The sequence below is a fragment of the Pteropus alecto genome, unplaced genomic scaffold (assembly GCF_000325575.1).
Source record: "Pteropus alecto unplaced genomic scaffold, ASM32557v1 scaffold202, whole genome shotgun sequence".
In the NCBI taxonomy this organism is placed as follows: Eukaryota; Metazoa; Chordata; class Mammalia; order Chiroptera; family Pteropodidae; genus Pteropus; species Pteropus alecto.
In genome coordinates, this window is record NW_006432451.1 from 3,565,886 (window position 1) to 3,588,860 (window position 22,975).

Here is a 22,975-nt window from a genome sequence, read left to right on the forward strand (position 1 = left end):
TCTCTTCTTTCTAAGGTTGGTAGGAGAACATTGGAGCTGTTTTCTCCTCGATGCCAAGATTCGCCAAGCTAGGAACAACACTCCCTTTTTCACAGTCATCCACCAAGAACAGGCCTGCAGGACGTGGGAACCAAGACCAGAGCTTTGCTGCACTGAGGCCATTCCCTGCCATCTGTGGGCATGGCCTGTGCCGGCAACTGAGCATTGCCCAAGTGGTGAGGAGCACCAGCATGGTTCACCCCATTGGCTGCCCTCAGCCACCCTGTTGCTGAAGCTACCTTGGAGAGACTTGTGGGGGCTGTTCTGCCCATGGTCACCCAGGCTGCGGGGTCAGGGGGTGGCTAAGGCTAAGAGTGGGGCCTGCCGTTCATGGATCTCTAGGGATTTCTGAGATGCCTGGGAAGAGAGGCTGGGGCTGGTGGTGGGCTCGGCTGCCCTTTTGCCTGCTCCTCAGCCTTTATGGCTCCTGGGTGCCTTCCTCCCTGGGGAAGCCAAAGGGCCACCCCCACATGAATTCCATCCGCATAGATGGGGACATCACACTGGGTGGCCTGTTCCCAGTGCATGGCCGGGGCTCAGAGGGCAAGGCCTGTGGAGAACTTAAGAAGGAAAAGGGCATCCACCGGCTGGAGGCCATGCTCTTTGCTCTGGATCGCATCAACAATGACCCGGACCTGCTGCCCAACATCACGCTGGGCGCCCGCATTCTGGACACCTGCTCGAGGGACACCCATGCCCTCGAGCAGTCGCTGACCTTTGTGCAGGCGCTCATCGAGAAGGATGGCACAGAGGTCCGCTGTGGCAGTGGCGGCCCACCCATCATTACCAAACCTGAACGTGTGGTGGGTGTCATCGGTGCTTCAGGGAGCTCAGTCTCCATCATGGTGGCCAACATCCTTCGTCTCTTCAAGGTTAGTGCCTGCTGGTTGGCCCCAGAGATGTTCTTCCGCCAACAGGGTGCCAGGCCTCACCAGCCCCTGGGAGTTTTTTTCTGGGATTTTTTTTCCCCCTGGGATCAGTATCTGAGAATTTGGGGGTAGTCCGATCTGTGGTCAGAGCTTAGGCCCAGTAGAATGAAGGTGTCCCGAGAGACTCAGCGTTGTGGTGCTGACCGTGGTGCTGAAACAGCACCTGGCCGGTGGCAGCTATTTGATCATCTCTGCTCCTCTGTGGGGAATTCTGAACCAAGAATGGAAAAGGAAGTGCTGGTGAATAACAGAAAGAGGAGGAGATAGGCAGCCAAATATATAAAAAGACAGACAGATAGAAAGGTAAACAGAGTAAAAGATAGTCAGATAGAATGGAAATGTGAACGTTGAAGCTTGCCAGGTAGAAAGGGTTTTGTTTTGACATTGTTTTCAAAAAATTGCAATTCCCCAGAAAAATATGTTTTTCTTCTGGGTCGTTGAGAAAGCCCCGCGTGGCCCTCCCGCTCCGCCCCAAGATTATGGTTAGAAAATGTGTCCTGATTTTTTATATGGGGCGTTGGGCCACTGAGTCCACAGAGAATGTAGATGAGGATAGAAAAAGGCCTGGAGCAAGCAGGCGGTGTCTGTTTCTGCTGCCCTTGGCCATGAACCAAGCTTCCCTCACTCATTTCCTTCCTTCTGCCCTTTCTCCTTGCACACCTTTCTCCCTTTCCTTCTGGAATCGCTCCCTGCCCCCTCCTTGCCGCCTCCCTTCCTCTCTTCCTGGGGCAGGAGCTGCTGATTTGCAATTCAATTGGAGCTGAGTGCTTCGCTAAGCTGCTAAAACAACTGAAAGCTACTGGGTAGAGAGAAAAAACATTACAAGCATTTTACCAATAATTATATGCCTGCTCCTCTCTTGGAGACTTCTTGTTTGTTCCATGTGTTTCTGTTTGTGTGCGCATATGTGTGTACACATGTGTGTTTGTGTGTGTGTGAGAGAGTGACAGGTGGGGAGGAGGGAGAGGAAAAGAGATAGAGAGACAGAGAAAGGGAGAGAGAGAGAGAGAGAGAGAGAGAGAGAGAGAGAGAGAGAGAGAGAGAGAGAGAGACTGAGACCAGGGTGAGGAGAAAGGGACATACAGAGGAAGCCGCTGGGACCCTCCTTAACTCTGGTGTCATATTCTTGCCTCTGGATATGGCCCCTTCTCTCCTCAGTCTTTCTAGAGTTAGGGAGTGTATTGAGAAAGGATGTTTGGTCCCCATGTGGGAAGTGCTGAGGATAGACCCCTCTCCCCTGGACCCTTTCTGGTACCCATTTGTTAATCCTATCATGCATCAGTACTTGGGGGTGTTTGTGGGAGCCGGGGTAGAAATGGCAGTGAATGGTGTATAAGGTCCCTGTATTGGGGATGAGGGCAGTTTGGAAAGAAAGGAGGCTAGAATTGCCCTTTCACTGTGTGGGATGGGGTTGGAACTTTGCTATAGGCTGGTCTGGGCCACATGTGCCATGTTGGTCCTGTCCTTTGTGCTTTCTTGGAGAGTTGGTTTCACTTGAGGATCTAGATGAAAACACTTTTAATTTTAAAACAAATGGATGCATTATGAAGAGTGAAAATGAAGATGAAGTAGGTGACCCGAAGGAGACTTTGCCCTCGCAGGGACAATTCAAACAGTCCCTGGGGAGCTTCGTTGCTCTCTGCCATTCCTTAGTGGGATGGTTGGAGAATGGGTAGCCTGACCCAGTCCTTCCACCTGCCTAATTTTGCAGTGAGGCCTGGAGACCCAGAGAGGGTGGAAGCAAGGTTCAGCTATTCAGTCCAGGGCCTACTGATGGCTTGGGTTAGCTGAGTCATCACTTCAGCCTACCCTGGGAGGTGAGGTGACCTGGGCCATCCAGCAGGGGGGACAAGCCCTGGACTCCTTGTCAGCCTACCTGGGTGGGGCACAGACCCCCATCCTCTGGGAAGGCCAGAGCGTGTGGGAGGCTGCTGCAGCTTCCTTATCTGAGCTTTTTAATGAAACTCGTGACTGATTATTTTAGAAAGATGTAAAACACCCTTTTTGGGCTCTTGAGGCTATGACATTGGTGAGAGTCCCTCCCAACCATCTCTCAGAGGGGAGCCAGTGCCTACTTGATAGGGCGATGGAAAAGATATCAAAGGAGCTCAGAGGAATCACTTGACACTGACAGAAGCTCTAAGAAAGGTCAATGTCAGCATTAGGCCTTAAAGTGTGTTCTCGGAAACATCGATATTTTGGGATGAGGTGACTAGTGTCCCACATGGGGTGGGCTGTGACTTCTACGCTAACTGCTTCCAGGTTGGAGAAGGTCTTAGGTGGGTTGAGGGGGCCTGGGGCCAAAGTGCCACACCAGCCTTGGGGCTCACAGGTGTGCCTTTTCCTCCTCTGCCCATCTTGTCATATATTGCTGTGGTCTCAGTTTGTCTGTTTCTCCTCAGATTACAGAGATAGGAGTGGGTTGGGGGCGGGGATCAGGAGTCCCCCAGGCTACACTGAGAGCAAGATAGGACTGGGAGTTGGAGGCTTGTGGAAGAGAGAAGGAATGGGGGAAAGAGGGGCATGTTGGGAAAGGAAAGGGAGTGGGGGAGAGATGGGGAGAGAGCCAGAGGGAGACTGACAGCTGTGGTCTGCATTCCCTGGGTCCCTTTTAACAGCGTTAATGTTCCAGGCTGGCGACAAGAGAGCTCCTCAATAATTAAACTGGTAGACATGAGAGGCCGGCGAGAAACTTAAAAGCCATTTACAGACATAGAAAGGTTGAACTTTGGGGAGGGAGGTCAGGAGCAGGAGCCTCAGGCAGAAGAGGATGAAGGAGGGGCACTTTGGGGGCCCTGGGGAACTGCCCTGTCAGGTATCTATTTCAAAGGACACCACAGCAGCTCTAGCCCCACTCCTGCTCCTGCCAAGGCCATTAGAAGGGCCTGCTGGGAACTTCCACCAGAGGCAGTGATTATAGCGCTCCTTCCTTAGAGAGGTGGATTTCCTGTGCACAGCTCAGAGAGGAGCTCCGGGTTTAGGAGCACTAGGGGTGATTTCCTGCCTAGAGAATGATAATGGGGTACAGTCAGGATGAGGATGTGAACAGAACTTAACTGTCAGAGCGGGAAGGGGCCAATTCCCTATCCTATAGGTGTGGAAACTGAGTCCTGATTAGGTGACAGGGTAAGGCTGAAAGTCAGGTCCCCAGCTCCTAGACCTGACTCCTTCCAGGCTGCCTGCCTAGGTAAACTGGGGTGGAAGTGGGTCTCAAACCCAGGCCTTCACTGGGGATCAGGAGCCCTAACTCTGGGAAGTCATGGGTCTGACAGCTTATCTCCCTTCCCTGCTCCCATCCTGCTCCTTTGTCCTCATTTTGGCTCCATTCTCGTAGGTCAGGGAATATTGATGGAGGTAAAGAGTACCTTTTGGAAGAGATCCTAAACCCACAGGATGTGGCCTGTACAATGCCATGTTATGGGGGCAGCCCAGGTTCTAGAGCTAGTTAGCCCTGGGTTTTAATATCTACTCTGCCAGAGTTAGTTACCTCACCTTATCCACCATATCTATTCACTGTGTGAGCCCTTTACACCACAGTGTGAGTGAGCCAATAAGCTCTCTTCCTGAGAGCAGCCATTGTTGTGGAAGGAGAAAGAACATACCCTGGAAAGAAGCACTTTTTAAGTCCTGGACCTGTAATAGTGTAGAAGGATCCAGAAATCATTTCATTGAGTCCCTCATTCATTTTGCAGTGGAGAAAAAACTGAGGCTCAAAGAAGGAGAGATTGCACAGTGTGGCAGTTAAGAATTTGGATGCTGGAGCCAGAGAGCCGTTGCCATGTTGGCAAATTGTTTAGCCTGTTCGTGCCTCAGTTTCCTCATTTGTAAAACGAGGATGATAATGATCTCATAGGCCAGGTGTAGGAATTAAGAGTTAATGCTCACAAAAGGCCTAGCACTGTGCCTGGCACACAGTCAGCCCACAGGAAATGTCATTGCACAGCTTGTAGCCGGGCCTGAAGTCAGCATGAGAGGCTCGTTGATGCGGAAGAGGCTGGAGCGGGTGGGCAGTGACAGACGGTGACCTTTGAGGCTGATTCTGGAGAGGCCCCACCATCTGCTGGGCCTCTTGTGTCTTCCTGCAGAGTGTTGAGACTGAGTAGCCAACTTAACCTTTGAATAATGAGAGTTTTCTTCCTGTCACAACAGTGGGACATGGGAATAAGGAGTGGGATAGGGTGGAGGGAGGGCAGGAAAGGATGGGCAGGAGGGAGAATGGAGGGAATGCCAGCCAATGGGAAGGTAGGCAGGTGCCTCAGCTTTTCAAGAGAAGCCAGCCAGGGATGCCGGTAATGGATGTTAGCCTGTACACCACACTCATCCCGGCTGTGTGAGTTCTCTTGTCCCATGTGGGGCTGTAAGTGCTGTAAAGGTTTGTGGCTGCCTGGTGCTTGTCTTGTCCGCCCTTCAGCGCCTAGCCTAGGGCTCCTGGGGAAACTTTGTGGCTTAGCTAACACCAGATATTCTATTGAGGGTAGGGTTTTGTGTCTTTAAAGTATTTTCACTGCACAACTAAGAAAACCTTTCGAGACTCTCCCATAGCCTGCCCCTCTTCCTTGAAGACAGCTCTGTCCTCCTGGCACCCAGGCCAAAATACTTGGCAGCATTTTGGCCACCAGCTCATCCCCCTGTTTAAACTTTCTGTTGATTTCTCATTGCCCTTAGATCTAAATGCAAACTCCCAAACTCGTTGCCTGTCTGAGAGGCCCCGTGCTTCCTGGAGACCCTGACCATATCCTTTGTTTCTCCTGGGTGCACGTCATACCAGTCATGCAGTTTTCTTTGTGTCACTTGAAGACACCATGCTGTTTTCCTGCTCTGGGCCTCTGGACCTGCTGTTTCCTTTGTCCAGAATGTTCTCCTCTCACTCTTTGAGGCTGGATCCTTTTTATACTACCTTAAGCTTAAATGGACTCTCTTCAGAGAAGCCCTCCCCTCCCCTCCCCTGCCCCGTTTGTGGTCATGTCCATGTTTATTTTCCTATTTACAGTTGGCTTTTCCTCCAGCCTGCTGCCCATCTTCGTATGGCCCATGAGCTAAGAATGGTCTTTGTGTTTTAAATAGTTGGAAATAAAAAGCATCATGATATGTCATGACACAGGAAAATTCATGAAATTCAAATTTCAGTGTCTGTAATGTTTTATGGAAGCACAGCAGTGCCCACTGATGTACATATCATCTATGGCTGCTCTTGAGCTGAGACCTCAACATGGAGTGGATGAGACAGAGACCGGGAGCTGACCCCTGCTAGACTCTAAGCTGCACCTTGAGGACCCCCAGCTTGTGCCAGGCCCATGGTAGGCCCTCAGGAAATCTTGGCCCAATGGACTCACAGGGAGTGAGGCATCTATAGCCTGCATGTTCCTCAAAACTCTGTGGCAACAGCAGGTAGCCATGGTCTGCAGAGCTCTGCATCAGTTCCAGGCCGTCGGGGTGAGTGCAGCAGGGCCCACTTCACCATTGGGTCAAGCCAGTGCCCACTAGTGCCAACCTCTCTGGTGATCCCTGGGCCACCTGGATGTGTTTCCTCCCCACAAACACTTCCAGCTCCTCACTGACTTATGGATTCCTTTCATCTAAAGCTTTGTTCTCTGTTAAATGGTATCCTCGTGTACCATTGTAGGCTGTTATTAGAGATTCGTCCCAAGAGGGCTTGCTCAATAAATATTCAGGGGTGGATGAGAGACCTTCCCGGTCAGATGCCTGAGGTGGAATAATTATATTTACATAGCACATATCCCGTGCCAGGATCTGCTTCGATCATCACAGCAAGCCCCAGAGGTGGGTATACAATTATTATTCTCATTTTATGTGTGGAGAACTGAGGCACAGAGAAGATAAGCAACTTGCCCAAGGTCACACAGCTAGTAAGTAGTGGAGCCAGGATATGAACCCAGGCTCTTTGGTCCTGAATCTACCTTTTTTACCACTCTGCTCTCTTATCTCTTGGCCATCAGATAGGCAGGCTCGAGTTTGAGATCTTGTCTAATACTTACTGTGCGGCCTTTCTTTTTCTTTTTCTTTTTTTTTTATGCCTACAGCACCTGGTCTTCCTAGGTGGTCTCCCATCCAAGTACTAACCAGGCCTGGCCCTGCTTAGCTTCCGAGATCTGACAAGATTGGGCACGTTCAGGGTGGCATGGCCGTACTGTGTGGCCTTTCTAAGCATCTGTTTACTCATCTGTAAAATGGGTGTGATTACACTCATTTGGCACAAGTGATAATGTGTGCAAAGCCTAGTGGGTGCTTAGGGGACGCTGATGTTACTAGAACAGGTGTGATAGACATTCGAGTGTTGCAGAGTGCCGGGCAACTGAGGGATGGGAAGGTGTGGAAGAGATGTCGGAAGTGGGTCTCGCTGAGTGTGACTGTCAGGGGCTGTTCTCCTGACGATGTGAGGACCATACAGCCCTCTCTCTGCTTTTATAGTATCTCTCTTTCCTCTAAGCTCAGGTGTCCCTTTGTAGCAGGAGTCTGGGATGTGGACATCAAGACCCTGGGTCAGGCCTGAGCCCAAACAGAGAGAGGAGAGGAAGGTGGGAGGAGGGGAAATGTGGCACTGGGGGGCAGCTCCAGGCAATGCTGGAGCCCTCTCACTCTTCCCTGTCAGTTCTCCCTGTGCTCTTGGCAGGTCCCGTCCCTGTGGATGGGGCCACTGGGGTAGAATTGACGTCGCTCCAGTGGTTCTCAAGAGTGGGGCTAATCACAACCTCCTGGGGATCATATGACTCTTGGCCCTCCGGCGGGGGATGAGACCTGGGGCCTAGGTCTGTATTTGGACACTTGCTGGGAGGCTCAGCTGGCTGCTGGACCAGATGCTCTGAGTCCTCTTTGCTATTCTGGTATTCCCATCCCACCTGGTTTCTCCAGGGAGTGCCCCCACCCACCCTGCAGTTTGCTCAAGCCCATTTCCTCTGAGATGCCCCATGGGTTGGCAGAACCTCTCTGAATACAAGAGGTATGAGAGTGGAAGCAGGAGGTTCAGCTCTGGTGACAGCAAACAAGCTCATTATTTTGGAATCAAAAGAAGGGTGTAGCAACCTTTGGGGGCCTCTGGGGAGAATTCCTGGAGATGCCCTGGAGAGAGGCCTGGTGGGCTCTTAGAGACCAGGTTGGACCTGAGTGAGGTGTGTGACGTTGTGGAGGGGCTGAGGTGGGACTGAGCCTGGGGAGGCTCAAGTTTATAATGGCTGGCTTCTGGTTCTCCCTCTCCCATCTGGACCTTGGTTTGCCCATCTGTAAAAATCCCTTCACTCACTCACCCAATCTGAACTGAACATCCCTGAGTCTTGCTCTGCTAGAGCAGTGTTCTCTATCTGGCTGCACATTGGAATCACCTGGGGAAGTTTTAAAAATCCTGGTACCCGAGCCCCATCCCAAGAATTCAGATTTATTTGGTTTGAGATGGGGCCTGGGCTCCCCAGGTGATACCCATGTGCAAACCAGGTGGAAAAGCACTGCTCTAAGCAACTTTGTAAAGCTAGAAACAAAACGGACGGAGGCCTTGCCCTGGTGGGGTTCCATGTTCGAAGAGGAAGGCAAGCAATGAACAGGTAAAACATATAAACATATAATGTCAAAGGGGAGAAGTTTCTTGCAGAACAAAGCAGGAAAGTGACTAGAGAGCCATGGGGAGCAGGGGTGTCAATTTAGACGAGATGGTTAATGACGGACTTTTAGAAGAAGGGATGTTTGTGCACAAACCTGAATAGAGTGAAGTGGGCTGCCCTGTGGATATCTGGAGGAAGTTTTCTAGATAGAAGGAACAGCAAGTGCAAAGGCCCTGGGGCAGGACTGTACTTAGTTGTTGACTTGACCCAGGAGCTCCGGGAACAGGCAGAGGAGGATCGAGGGGGCCCCAAACCTACATCCTGCTCTTTCTTACTGCGAAGGGTGTAGTGGGAGGAGGGTTACCAGAGTTCTGGTGACCTTGGGCAAGTGACTGAGCCTCTCAGAGCTTCAGTTTCCTCACCTGTAAAATAGGCAAGTGGCCCCTGGACAGTCCTTGTGACGCCACAGAGGTGATGGGGAGGAGATATAAGGGCAGAGCCTGTGTGAGAGGCATGTTCTTTCCCTTGACTCCCATCCTTCTGGCCTCCTCCCACCCAGGTTTTCCATGCCTCTTCCAGCTCCTCCTCCTTTGTTTCCCTGCTGAGGATGAAAAGAGTTGGATTCTGGAGACCTGTGTGAGGCAGGACCAGAAAGGTGGGGTGCCCTGAGGGCAGTAACATGCAGTGTTTAGAGAGTGAGGCCTGGGACCGGATGGCTTCGGTTCATTCCCAGGCTCTGTCATTTATTACCTGGGAGGCACCTCTCTGTGCCTTAATTTTTTCATCTGTAAAATGGAAACACCTGTAGCACACACCTTGTAGGGCGTTGTGAGGATTAAATGAGGAATGCATAGAAAGTGCTCGGGGCAGTGCCAGGCACGATGAGTGTGGGTGTCTGCCGAGTGCCTGCTCACGGTGGGCAGCCCAGGGCACTGGCTGTGGAGGCAGCCATGCAGGAGGGAGCTCAGGTCTCAATCCCAGGTCACTTGGTCTCTCTGGACCTTGCTCATCTTATCTGTAAGATGGGCAGAATCACATGTGCCTTTCAGGTGTGGAAGTAGAATGATATTGTGAGGAGCTGGCAGTGAGTAGGGCTCATTGCTGTTAGTCCTCATCTCCTGCCACCAGAGCATCCGAGGGGAAGGGGTGTGGTCTGAGCCATGCAGGTGGGGAGCCATGCAACGTGGAGGGCAGGGCGCTGGTGAGTCATCCCTGAGTTCCTCTGAGTGATGGTCCTGGGGTTCTCCTGACCATCACACTGTTAGGTGCGTGTGTGGGGGTGGGTGTGATCTTCTATTGCCCACTTTGGGGAGGGCTGTAGGACCTGTGTTCTGGGCCTGGCTCTGCTGCCAACTCTCTGTGGGACCCTGGCTGGGTCAGCTGTCCTCTTTGTCAAATGAGGGTGTTAGGTTCAATAGGCTCTGACTCCAGTTTTCTACCCAGTAGCCTTTTCTGCAGAAGGAGCCCCTGAACTTACTCTCCGGTGTCAGGCACCAGTGGCCTCTCCAGTCACCTCTATGTTGCACATTCCTTGAGCGTGTGCTGTGCTTTCCAAAACCTGCCTCTGTGCCTGTGCCTGGGCCATGCCCTCCTCCTGGAATGCCTTTCTCGATGTCTGATGGGCAGAGTCAGACTCCTCTTTCAACCCTGACTCAAAATTCAAGACTTCCCTGCCCTCCAAAGGCTGAAATGATCCTAGGGTAAGTAGAGGTCTCTCACGTGGCACTCTGGGGTCTCTCCAAAGTCCATGATCATGTTTAGGGCAGGATTGGGCTTGACCTCTCGTCATCTCCCCACCACCAGTTCCTGGCCCAAGGACTCACAGACAGACAACAGGGAGCCTGGGGGAGCTATGCCAGCAGCAGGGGTGGGCTCACAGCATCTGAAGGGTTAAACTTACCTACCTCCCCCTGCCCATCCCTGAATGAACTGTGTGCTTTTCAGTTTCCTCCCAATTTATTAAACTAGCATTTTTATGACCCAGACATGTTGGAGATGAGAAGAAGGCAAATTCTACTTTATATTTCGATTGACCTTTACGCCTGCCACTTGCCTGGGGGCCCGGGCTAGGTGAGGGGAGGAGAGGCAGGCTTGGCCTCGCTTCTCTGCTTCTTGTTCTTGAGTGTGGGACTGCCACAGAGAGCCATGGCCTGAAGCTATGATGTAAGGAAGGGAGCAGGGACTCTTAGTCTGATGGCCTCTTTCTCTGTATGCGCCCCAGCCACCTGCCTCATTCTGTCTCTGTGGCTAGCTCTGTTTTCCTCTCACGTCCTTTCCCATCTCTTTTCCTCCTGGTCCCTTTCAGACTCTCTCTGCTCTGTCTGGGACTCTCTCTGGTTGTCGTGGGGCAGCCTCATGGTTAAGGCCAGGAGGTTGGAGCCACTGACAAGCCCACCTGCTCCTGGATGATGTCCCAGCCTTGTACCCACTCTGGCCACCCACCTGCCTCATACCTGATTATGGCTGTGGACATTTTAGTACTGAGCACTGCTTGCGGGGCACCGAGCCCACTCAGGCCCCTTCCCCTGACTCAGGGTGACCCCCACATAGCCCTAGAAATTTCTCCTTGAAAGTATGACATGACTGTGGGCAAGTCTTGCTGCTGCTCCGGGCTCTGCTTTGACTGCCTGGGGATGACAAAGGCTGGCTCTGCAGACTTCCCAGGGCTGTGGGGGACCAGACCTGTCACAGGGGGCACAAACCTGCTTCAGAAAGGACAATCCTGGCTCTGCCACCTGCTGATTCTGTGACCTTGGGGAGGTCACATATCCTCTCTGAGCCTAGTTTGCAGATCTGTAAAATGGGTAGATGGGTGGCTGTTAATATTAAATGGGACAAAGTAAAGTGACGAGCACAAAGCCTAGTGCGTAGCAGGTGCTCAAGAAACAGTAGCTGTTGAGGCATGCTCGTGCATGAGGAGGGGGCTGGACTCTTCTCCTTTTTTGCTTCTTTAATTCCCTCATTTGTGAACCTGAGTCCTCCGCAGGCCTCAGTTTCTCCCTGAGGTTCATGGAGAGGTACCCCAGGGTGACCCAGGAGGTGCGAAGCTCTGTCTGTTCCAGCCTTGCCCCTGGCCCAGTGCAGGTGCAGTAGGGTAGAACTAGGCCTTGTGGATGCTGGAGGTCCCTGCCTGCTCCCCAGCTGTCCCTAGGAGATGAGGGGGAGTTTAAAACTCATCACAGCTGAAATATCCTGAAGGGAGGGAGCCTGCTGAGCACCCCCACCGACCCTGTGCAAGAGCGGAGCAGAGCGGGGCCCTAATGGTTCTCTGGTGTTAGTGCTGCAGAGTAAAGAGAGGCAGCTCTTACCTCATTTTCCATCCCCCAGGGCTGTGGTTTAGGAGAAAAGACAGGCAGCATTAACCTCTGTCAGGGCCATGGGCAAGGGGTGTTTAGCTTCCTTCCCTCATGCCCAGAGCTGCTTCCTCCTTCCATGCTCAGATTCTGGAAGCTGCTAGGGAATCTCTTGTGGCCCCTGCCTCAGAGCAGGAAGAGGGCAAAGCTTAACCCTTAGGTGGGAGACTGCCCTCCGGGACATATTGGAGGTTTAGGACTGGGGGCTTGTGTGAGGGGGCGTGCAGGAAGTGGGGTGCACACAACTTTCCCAAATGAGCCTTTTATTTTATTAAAGATGAGTGGCATCTTCAATGTGGGTCTGACGGGAAGGGGTGTCTCTCATGCAGCATATAGATTTTCATAACAGACTATTTAAAGCTTATGAAAAATTATAAAGAATAATATAAAGTGTCCTGTACTCACCACTAGGCTTTGTCAAATATTGACATTTTGCCCTAATTTTGTGTGAAAATTATTTTAAGAAAGAAAATATTGCAAATGGGAGGCCCCTGCATGAGCCTCTTCATCCTACTCTTTTTTCATTCCCTCAGAGGCAGCCATGCCCTGTCGTTATGGGTGTTTTTAATTGAATTCCTATGCACTTTAAATTCTTTGTATATCTCCACAAATAATACTTAGCTGTGCATGTTGTAAGCTTGATAAAAAAGGGATCATATTGTATATATTCTGTAACTTGCTCAGTGTCACTCTGCTATGTGATCTGCTTTGTTCCTTTCCTTTGCCATGTAGCAGTTCACCCCTCCACTGCAGCAGTGCCCTGTGCATTTCCGTGTTCATTCTGTTGTGGTCACCTAGACAAGTCCCCTGTTGATCTCTCTGGTTTTACTAACGGTGCTGCATGACCACCCTTGCCAGTGCCTCCTTGTGCTCTTGGGAGAGTTTCTTGTGGGTCATACCCAGGAGCAGGATTGCAGAGTCGAGGGGGGAATAAACTTCCAGAACTTTTCCAGAGGCTGCCATATTGCTCAGCACTGGTTTACACACCCGTCTCCCCAGTGGAACCCTTGGAGGCCTGTTGAAACAGGTTTTGTAGGGGTGCCTGGGCCTAAGCCAGCCCTGCTAGGGAGGCTCTCAGGGTGTGGAGTCTTGTTTCATCAAGCTCCCAGTGCTTCTTGGACCTACATTTGGAGGTTCCCCTCCCTGCCCTGCCGCATACTCACTGTGACTTCGGGTGAGTTGTTGGATCTCTCTGAGCTAGGGTGTCTTCCTCTGTAAAGTGGGGATGATGATAAAGATGAGGCTTTAGTCAGGGCTTGCCTTTACTTCCCCTCTGGTGCAGCTTGGTGCTTTTGGGGCCTGCTGAGTGCTCAGGGTAGCTGCAGCCTGGCTGGGTTCTAGTGTCATTCAGAGGAGGGATATGCTCGGATTCACTATTTTACCCAACGAACATCACAGACCCCTGCTTTGTGCTGGCTGTGCCATGCTTTAGAAGCACGGAGTATGGGCCAAGGATCTCACCGTTTGGGAGCTGAATGGGCAGTAATTTCATGACAGTGAGATGAGTGCTGTAATGGGGGTGGATGAGATGCCCCAGGAGTACAGAAGAGGGGCCTCCTAATCAGGCTGAGCAGTGGGGTGAAGGGAAGGATTCTTATAGGAGGACAACTATTTGAGACTCAATGGCCAGTACACACAATTAACTAGGTAGAGGGGCACTTTGGCTGGCAGGGGAGGGCATCCAGGAGGAGGGGATGGTGAGTCCAAAGGCCTGACCAGGAGAGAGAGAGAGACAGAGAGAGACAGAAAGAGAGAGAGAGCGGGGCCCGGCCCCAGGGCTTCCTGGAACGGGGTGTTTCTAAGAGGAGTAGGGGGGAGCTCGGAGTAGGTAGGAACCCCACAGCCCCTGCCCAGCGTCGGCCCCGGGGCTTCCCGGAAGGGCGGTGCTTCTAAGGGGCGAGGAATGAGAGAGAGAGAGAATGAGAGAGAGACACTGAGAGAGAGAGAGAGAATGAGAGAGAGAGGCACACAGGGGCTCAAGAGGAGCCTGGTGTGCTTTTTGGGTGGGAGGGCTGCTCTGGGGCTACTGGGACTCCAGGTGACCTGGCAGGAGCTGTGACCTGACACAGGCGTCCTCCTTCCTCACAGCGATTGCTCCTGACTGCTTGGCCTCAAGTTGCAGCTGAAGGGGTTTATGGGAAGCTGAAGTGTGAGGAAATGTTAAGTGCCTTATAAGTACAGTACTTTGATTATTTTAAATTGCTTAAGTGGTTTCTAAGATGGTCCTAAGTATCCCAGTGACACAGACACAAAATCAATTAGGAAAGTACAACAAACCCAACCAGATGAAAGTCACCCCCTTGCTTGCTCGTCTTCCCCCAACACATGCATGGTCAGCCTGGATCTGGCGCCCCTCCTCTCACCATTAAAACACCAGGCCAGGGAGCCCCCACCTCCTGTGCTGGGCTCTCCTGGTCTTGAGTCTTGGCTTCATTCTCAAGCATTTCAGACAGGGATTGGTGGGGAGAGAGAGGGTGTGGGTCACCTGAGAGGGCCTCCTTTAAAGATGCTTCTTTCTCCTTCTTTCTCCTGAATGGGCCTTTTATCCAGTGGCCCCAGGATACTTGGAGACCACCAGGCAGGGCTTTCCTTTCAATTACAGCATTCTTGTTTGAATGCATAATACATTCCCTAGGGTGTTCAAAGGAACCAAAGGAGGTGCCCCCCACCCCCGCCTGTCCCCAATGGTAGCCTTGCTCTCTGTGTGCCCTCCCTGTGCCCTCCCTGCTTTCCTTTCCAAGGAGCTCTCAGGCCTGGCCAGGGGCTGCCTGTGTCACACACTTGGGAACACTGTTCGTCTAGTGTATCAGGGGGAATGTGTGTACACCTGTGTTCTCCCCTGCCTTTTTCACATGTCTGCAGCACCTGCTCGGTGACATCACGGTGTCCTTGGGGATTGCTCTCTGTCAGTGAGGAAGGCCTTTGTATGGAAACAGAGCACTCTCTGCTAATAGCCTCCTCATAAGGGACATTTAAGTGGTTCCAGATCTTGTGCTTTTACAAACAGCCAAGATGGGTGACTGTGCATTGGCTACTTTCATGTCTCCATAGGGTAAATTCCAACATAGTGCTGGGTCAAAGGGCAAGTGTGTTTGTAATTCCTTGTCCTCCTGCCATTGAGGGCTGGACTCAGAAGTGCCCTATGGCTGGGCCTCCACCTGCATTGCCAGCTGGGCAGGCCTGGTAGCAATCCTGATCTGGTCTCCATGCAGCCTTGTGTAGGGGCTGAGCTGGACCCAGGGCCCTGGCTCTCAGCTTAGGAGCTGCTCCAGGGAGTGAGTGGGCCCCCCTTCACTGTGAGTCTGTGCAGGGTGGGGTGGGGGCCAGAACAGCCCCAGGCCTCTGGGCAGATCCTGCAGGAGCAGGAAGCTCTTCCTGGGGCCAGGAGGCCCTGAAGAGCTGGGGCCTCCATCCCATGCGTGCCCCTAGGAAGGTGCTGAGCTGGTGTGGTGGGGGACCATCACTGGCCAGAATCTGCTGTTTGTCTGCCTATTCCCCTAAGACCCCCACCCCAGTCCCCATCATTCTTGTGTAACTAATCCCAGTAAAACCACTTTCATGCCCATACTCTGCTGTCCTGTGGAGTCCACAGTTGCCTTGTGTGTCCATTTCACAGATGAGGTTCTGAGAAGTGCGACTCATCGGGTCGTGCATCTGCTCAGGGCTGGTGTTGGGCTGGTTCTTTGCTTCCTTCAGTTTCTCAAGGAGCGTTTTCATTCCAGGCCAACATATTATGCTCTTTCCCCCTTCCAAGCCTTTGCCCAAGCACATTTGGGACTTGGGCAAAATCATTTATACTGTCTGCTCCTCAGTTTTCCCATCTGCAAAATGCATCCAGACCAAATTTTACTGGATACTTTTTGAGGGTAGTGAGGAAGGAACTTTCCTACTTCTTCCTGGAGGGACTTAAAATTCTTCTTTTTGAGGGGGGGGCTTGAAACTATACTTTTTGTTTTCCATGTAAAACATGGTCTTAAGTGTCAGGGAATCTACTGCCTCATTCCTTCTACCTGAAGGTACACAGTGAGAGGAGAGAGAGAAAAGCCTGTCCCTGGAGCACACTGTACATAGTTATCATATTAATTTTATATAATTCACCAAACTCCCTTTGAAAAAGACATGGCTCCCTTTGTTGAAATTCCACCCAATTCTTCCCCATTCTTGCAGTCCAACTTCAACCTTCTCCTCTGGGACCCTCCCCACCCATATCACCGCTCACCTGCCTCTGACTCTAACTCCTCATAGTCAGTGCTGGCCACTGAGCTTTCACCTCTTCTAGTCTTCCCTTAGAGAGAAGGAGAGAGGGGAGGGGGAGGGAGGGGGAGCGAGGGAGAGAGGAGAAGAGAGGGAAGAGAGGGAGACTGAGAAACCCTGAGGTTAGGGACTATGTCATCTCTTTCTTTTATGGGTCCCCACAGAATCCAGAAGGATGAGTCAAAAATTTTTTTGACAAAGAGGTATCAATGTGGAAAAACCCCCCTCAGTTTCTAAAAGAAATCAGGCACAGAGCCTACTGGATATTAGGCAGCAGGTACCTGATTTAACATTGGATATTTCCGTGTTTCATGAGAAATCGAGTGAATAGGTTTTATTCCAGTTTGTACAGTTGTATTTATTTGGCAATATTTACTGAGGATCTATTACAGGCCTCAGATTTTGCTATTAAATGAGGAAGTGACTTTTTCTTTAGCTTTTATTTGGTTTTCAGTTCAATTAAAAATATGTGTATTTTATGTACAGCTTGGGGTCCAGTGTATAAATAATGGTCCATGGTTTTAGGACTTTTGGGTGCTTGCTGTGGGCAGCTTCGTAGCATTTCTTAGCAACTGCAATAGGGCCATAGTGCCTGGTAGAGAATGGGAAAGCGGATTCAGGGATCTATCACAACAGTTCACAATTTAGAGTCTTTTACAGTCACTTCTTGATCATTTTACACAATGGTCCTTCAAAGTGGTCAGGACAGATGCCCTATTTTATAGGTGAGGAAACTGAGGCTCAGAGAAGTTAATGTGTGGGAGGCTTCCTAGCTAGTTAGTATCAGAGCTGAGCTTAGAACCAGAGTCCCAGACCCCCAGCCCGGTGCTCAGCCCCTACACACAGCTGGATGTCACGAGCAGCTCCTTTCAGTCCACTGGCTCTTTTTTTTTTTTTTTAGTGGTGTTAAAGGTAATTTGCAGGCTGGAGTCATGCTGGCCCTCACTCTGTACCATGGAGCCAAGGGTGGTCAGCCTTGGGTGCCTACGTGTGAGTGTGGCCTGATGGCCTCTGACTCCTTCCTATTGGGGCTGTTAGAAAAGCCAACATGTTCATTGCAGATTTGGAAGAAAATAGAAGAGTGTAAAGGGCAAATAAAAGTTGCCCATTCATCCCAGTATCCAGAGTGATCCTCTTAATGTTTATGAAGTTGAGATCATCACATCTATGTGGTTCTATAGCCAGCTTTTGTCCACCAGACTACGTTTGGGAGCATTTTTCAGTATTCTTAGTGTTTGAAACATTGTGTTTAAGGGCTACATAAGCACCCGTTGGGGGGCGCTATCATCTTTGATGTGCCAAATCTCACTGGTGGCGCTTCCTCAGCCGTGTCTGTACATTTTGAGTGGGCTCTCTCTCCATGAAGAGATGTGACAGTGAAGGCTGGGGTGCTGGATGTGGGAAGCAGGAGGTAGGAGGGCCCTACTTAATTGGAGCGTTTATCCTGGGAGAGACAGGTGCTCAGGTGAGCTCCCCATGACGGGTGGGAAGGTGGACATGGCAGGTGGAGTGTGGGAGGTAGAACCAGGTGTCCATGGCGATGTTGTGGGTTGGGATGCGGGGGCCCAGGGAGACGTGCTCAGCTGAACTGCAGGCTTGGGACTGTGGCTTCCCTCTATCCCTGCTCAGGAGGAAAGCCCCTAAAGCTCTGGAAACTAAGCTCAGGGATTTCAATCCAGTGTGGCGACTAAGGGAGGGGGAGGGCAGGGGGCCAGGCTGGCAGGGAGGGCAGGCGACCTCACGTGTATCATTTTCTGTGGACAGGTGGGATGCGTAGTAGGAGGTGCCCAGAAGGAGGTAGAGGCCCTGGGACTCCCAGAGTGACATTACCTTGGCAGCCTATCTTGCCTACCTTGGCTCCAGGCCTTTTCTCCAGCCCCTGCCACTTCTGCTGCAGTTCCCTGGCACACTCTCTCAGCTCCTCCATATCCAATCTGCTAGCCTTTGCTTCCCTTCTTCCCTGAATAATGTTCTGTCCACTTTGCTTTACATGAAAAAAAAAAATAGAAGTAACTTATACACAGTAAAGTACTCAAATTTCAGGTGCACACTTGATGTGCTTTTATAAATCCATGTACCTGTATGAACATCAAGATATAGAACATTTTCAGTGCCCTAGACCAGCAGTCCCTAACATTTTTAATACCAGAGTCTGGTGCTCCTATGAGAATCCAAAGCCTGATAATCTGAGGCAGAGCTGAGGCGGTGATGCTAGCCTTGGGGAGCGGTTGCAAATACAGATGAAGCTTCACCCACTTGCCACTCACTTCTTGCTGTGCAGCCTGGTTCCCAACAGGCCCATGACTGATGCCCTCTGTGGACTGGGTATCAGGCCCCCTACCCTAGAATTTTCCCTTGAGCTACACCTAGTCAATCAATATGCCTCCCTCCCCAAGGCTAATCAGGAGCTTGACTTCTAACAGCACAGATTAGTTTTACCTGGTTTTGAGCTTCAGATAAATAGAATCGTGTGGTAAGTCTTTAGTGTCTGGCTTCTTTCACTCATCTTGTCTATGAGATTCATCCCTGTGGTTGGGTATATTGGTAATTTGCTCTTTTTCATTGCTCTGTAATATTCTATTGTATGATTGTTTGCATAGTTCATCATTTATTTACCCATTCTGCTGTTGCTGGACATCTGGGCTGAATCCAGTGTTTGGCTATTATGAATAAAGCTACTCTGAACTTTTGTGTACATGTCTTTCAGTGGACATAAATGCTCATTTCACGTAGGATTGCCAGCTCATGGGGGTGTGGATGATTAGCTTTAGGGGGCACTGCCAAACATTTCCCCAAAGGGATTATATCTTCTCACCACTTTTTTTTTTTCTTTGGAAATTCCACCTGAGATTCAAGGCCCATCTTGAATGCCTCCTCTCCCATTGTCCTGATGGATAACAATACTGGTCCCTTGGGTGTTAGCTCTACAAGGCAGGGTTGTGGCTCTCTTCTTTACTGCTCTGTCTCCTGGCCTGGAACATAGTAGGTACTTAATAAAACAAATGATCGAGTTTATGTGCCTGGCACTGTTTCAGGAGTTTCACATAGGTTATATAATGTAAGCCACTGGCTAGGAAGTCAACATCACTGGCCCCATTCTACAGGTGAGAAAACTGAGGCTTGTCCAGACAGCAGTAAAGGCCTGCAGCACTGCCTGCTGAAGCCTGTGCTCATTCCACAGTTCTTGGCAGCATATGTTTGGAATTTCTTGCTCTTTTTCAGTTCGCCCACTTTGATTTTATTCGGCCTCATATTCTAGTCCGGGGGTTGTTGAATTAAATCTCATGGGTGACCTAGTTAGCTTGTGACCCAGCCAGCTCCTGAAAGATCTGTTAGCTCTTTCTTTATCCTGAGTCTGTGCCCCAGAATTGGGGATTTACAGGTTGGGGTAGGGGTGGGAAGGCCACAGAAACCCACTCATATGTAATTAAAGTCCTCTTCTTACATGTCCAACATTCATACCTCATTTTCACTTTTTTAAAGTTCCTTTTCATTGATTGTAACAATCCCTGGAGGTTGCAGCCTGGCGGTCATAATTTGCATTTACTGAGTGACAAAAATGGAGCCCAGGGAATAGGTATGACGTGCCAAGTTTGTCATGGGGCCTGGAGAAGAGCTGAGGTAAGAACCTTGAACTCCTGCCTTCCAGCCATGTGCTGTTAAGTGTTTTAAGGGGACTGGGAGCTGGTGGAAGGTTGCTGCAGTTATGCTCAAAACCCAGCAAGGCTTGTCCCAGGGCTGCTTTGGGAAGCTGGAAAGTCTCTTTTAGGTCATTGATTTATTAAGTGGTCTTTTGGAGCCCTGAACGCTTTGCTGGGTGTTTCAGGGGCAGCCTCTGGGATGAAGTTCTCCACAGACTCCTAGAGGAGCCAGAGCTGGAAGGCTACTGTCCATGGTACTGAAACAGGACCTCACAGTTGGGAGGCAGGACAGGGGCAGTAGTGTTGGCCTTGGAGGCACTCACAGCTTTCCAGGAGGTGCTCTCCTGCCAGTCTTGGTGGCAGCTGGGCATGTGGCGGGGCAGACGGAGCCTTGATATTTTAACTGAAGCCTGGAGACACAGTTGCTCTCTCCACTGTGCTAACAATGTACAGAATAAATAATTCAGTGGTGGCTGTGTTGTGCCTGCTGTCCTCGCCCATGGGGGTGGCCACACGCATGCTCACATATGCAAGCTGCTGGGTCGGCTAGGAGCTGTTATTATGGGCTGGTGACTGGACCAGAGGCAGTGCATTGTCATTTTAACAGGCCCCTGGCCACCTCTCTACCCCAGTGAATGAATCACTTTCTTCCCAGGCAACCCCCTAAGAGAGGTTAGTGGAACGTGGGGCCAGCTGCTCTTGTGTGCTATGATTAAGTGGCACTTAAAGGTCCATTTGTCCTCAGACCAGCCTGAAATGCCAGCAACCTGGAGGAAAGGCCCCTTTTAATGAGCACTCTCCTTGGGCTGTGTTTGAACTGGTTGCATTTGATTCAGCAAATATGGAACTCCAAGTTTGTGCAAGATACCAGAGCAGGTGGTGGGGATGGGAGAGATTGCCAGAGTGGATAAATCTGAGTCCTTTCTGGATGGGAAGTGTGACAAACCTGTGATTTGTCACAGCTTAAGTTGGGATGTGAGGGGACTGTGGTGGAGGTGCAGATGAGGGTCTGTGGGGGCTCAGAGGAGGGAGAGGTCAGTTCTGACAGGGCATGCATGGGGTGGCTGCCTGGAGGAGGTGGTTGGCGTCTTGCAGGCAGAGAGGGAGGCATGACAGTGCTCTAAGTGGACAGGGCACGTATGGCTGGAACTTAAGGTATGTCTAGTATGGATACAACAGGGCTTGTGGCATGGGGAAGGGTCAGTTGGTGAATAAATGGAGATGGGGCTGGGGAAGATGAGGGAGTTTAGGCCAAGAGTGTGAACTTGGTCCTGTAGGGCAGTGTCCTGGTTAGACTTGGGGGTTAGAAATGTTCTTTTGGGTATGGAGTGGAGGGTTGGACGCAGGCTGAGGCTGAGAGAGTGATTAAGAAACAGATGGAACTGTTCAGATTGGAGGTGATAGTGGCCCAAATGATGGCCTTAAGAATTTTCTCATTCATTCATTCATTCATTCACCAATCAAATAGTTAATTAGATGTTGAACTAGGTTAGGAATACAGCTGTGAGCAGAAACACATACAATTCTTGCTCAAATGGAGCTTTCTAGGGGGAGGAAGCGAATAAAATAAGCAATAATTCAAGTGGTGACAGGTGCTGTGGAGAATTGCCCAGGGTCAGGGTTTTTGAGAATGATGAAGGATGGGAAGGGCTCCTTTAAACAAGGTGGTCAGGGAAGGGACTTTTGAACATAGACCCAGGCTATTAAGGAAGGGAGCCAATGGCTGGGTTGTGGAGGACACAGCCATTGCAAAGGCCCTGAAGCAGGAACATTCCTGGCACATCTGAGGAACAACGGGATACTGTTCAGAGAGGAGGAGAAGAGGTGGCAGGGGATAGACTGGCAGGAACTCCTGGGTCCCAGGACGGAGTTTGTTCACTCCAGGTACAATGAGCAGCTTTTGGAAGGAGTTAAGCAGAGAGTGACAGGATCAGATTTATGGTTTAAAAGGTGCTCTCTGGCTGCCCTGTGTAGACTGAATTTATACCATTGTCAGTGGCCTCTGTGGGCATTGCGGAATTTTTTGTAATAACCCTCCTCCCTCTTCTCCCTTCTCCCCTTCTTTCCCTTTCCTCCTCCTCTCCACTTCCCTCTTCCCAGGGGGCAATCAACCCCCAACCCTCCTCTACAGAAGCCCCTGAAGAGGCTTCCAGGGGGCAATTCAGCAGAGCTCTGTCCTTCCCTGTCTCCTGCCCCACACCCCTGGTTTCAAAATCCTGGCCCACCAGAGCTGGGACCCTCAACCACTGCTACGTGGGCTTTGTGCAGGGCCCTCTCTGAGCCTCAGTTTTCCTCACCCATGAGGTGAGCACCCTGACAAATATCTCCCTCACTGGGTTGATGTGAAGTTTAAATGGGAGAATGTATGTGAAAACTGTAAATGGGAGGCAATTATTATAATTTTCAAAGCCAGAGAGAAGACTAAAAGCGGATGGTTGAGGGGGGAACCTTAAGAGTAGTGACTTAGGAAACTGTCTCCAAAAGGTGGCCTTGGCTGAAACATGGAGTCAAAACCTGCAGGGAAGAGGAATTTGGGGAGGCAGAGGCCCAACAAATTGCCAGAGGAAAACAAGGGTGCAGGGCACATCCTTGGCCTGAGGGTGATGCTCGTGCCCTGGGCTGGAGAGACTGAGTCCTGTCCTCACAGGAAGTTCTTCCTCAGCTTCCCCTGCTTCTCTTCCAGCCCCTTCCTACTGAGAGATTGGGGCCAGGAGATTTCCAGCTGGAACCTGCTATGGGCAATTAAATGTCCTCACTTGGGGGTGCTCACGCTCCCCACCTTCCACACCCAAACCCTTCTCTCCCAGCAAAGAAACTGGTGAGTCCCTCCACTGCCATCAGTAAGGCCACAGGAACCTCCCTCTGTCCCACCTCAGGAGGATGGGTGGTCAGTTAACTGCTTTTCATATTTTTGTCAGAGAGCTGGCAGTGAGACCCAGGCTGGGAGCGCAATAATGAGGGGTTTCTTTTGGGGAAACTCCTCTGATTGGCACCCAGGAATCATGGATCTGCGGTGGTCCTCCAGGCGCAGTTTATAGAGCTGTTAGCTGGGAGACACTGCCTCCCCTGAGTGGGGAGGGGACAAAAAGAAGGGCTTATTAAATTTAATTCCCTGTTTTTTTTTTTTTTTGGTTTGTTGGATAAATAATCTTCATTAAGATGGAAGGTGGGGGGGATGGACATGGAGAAGTTTGATTAATTTCTAGCTG

The 22,975-nt window shown here is 50.8% G+C and overlaps 1 protein-coding gene and 1 pseudogene across 2 annotated transcripts in view; one reads left to right on the top strand and one right to left on the bottom strand.

The window, feature by feature from the left end:
• Positions 1 to 14: 14 nt before the first annotated feature.
• The window catches only part of GRM4 (glutamate metabotropic receptor 4), a 108,527-nt gene continuing 85,566 nt past the window's right edge, over positions 15 to 22,975 (top strand). The window contains exon 1 of one of the 2 annotated variants that reach the window (XM_006907361.2): positions 15 to 911. In XM_006907361.2, coding sequence (XP_006907423.1) covers positions 393 to 911 — 519 coding nt within the window. In that variant the 5' untranslated portion in view covers positions 15 to 392. The remainder of the gene's footprint in view (positions 912 to 22,975) is intronic. The other variant, XM_006907362.3, reaches the window with a different exon arrangement.
• LOC112476159 lies at positions 7,001 to 7,119 on the bottom strand (annotated as a pseudogene).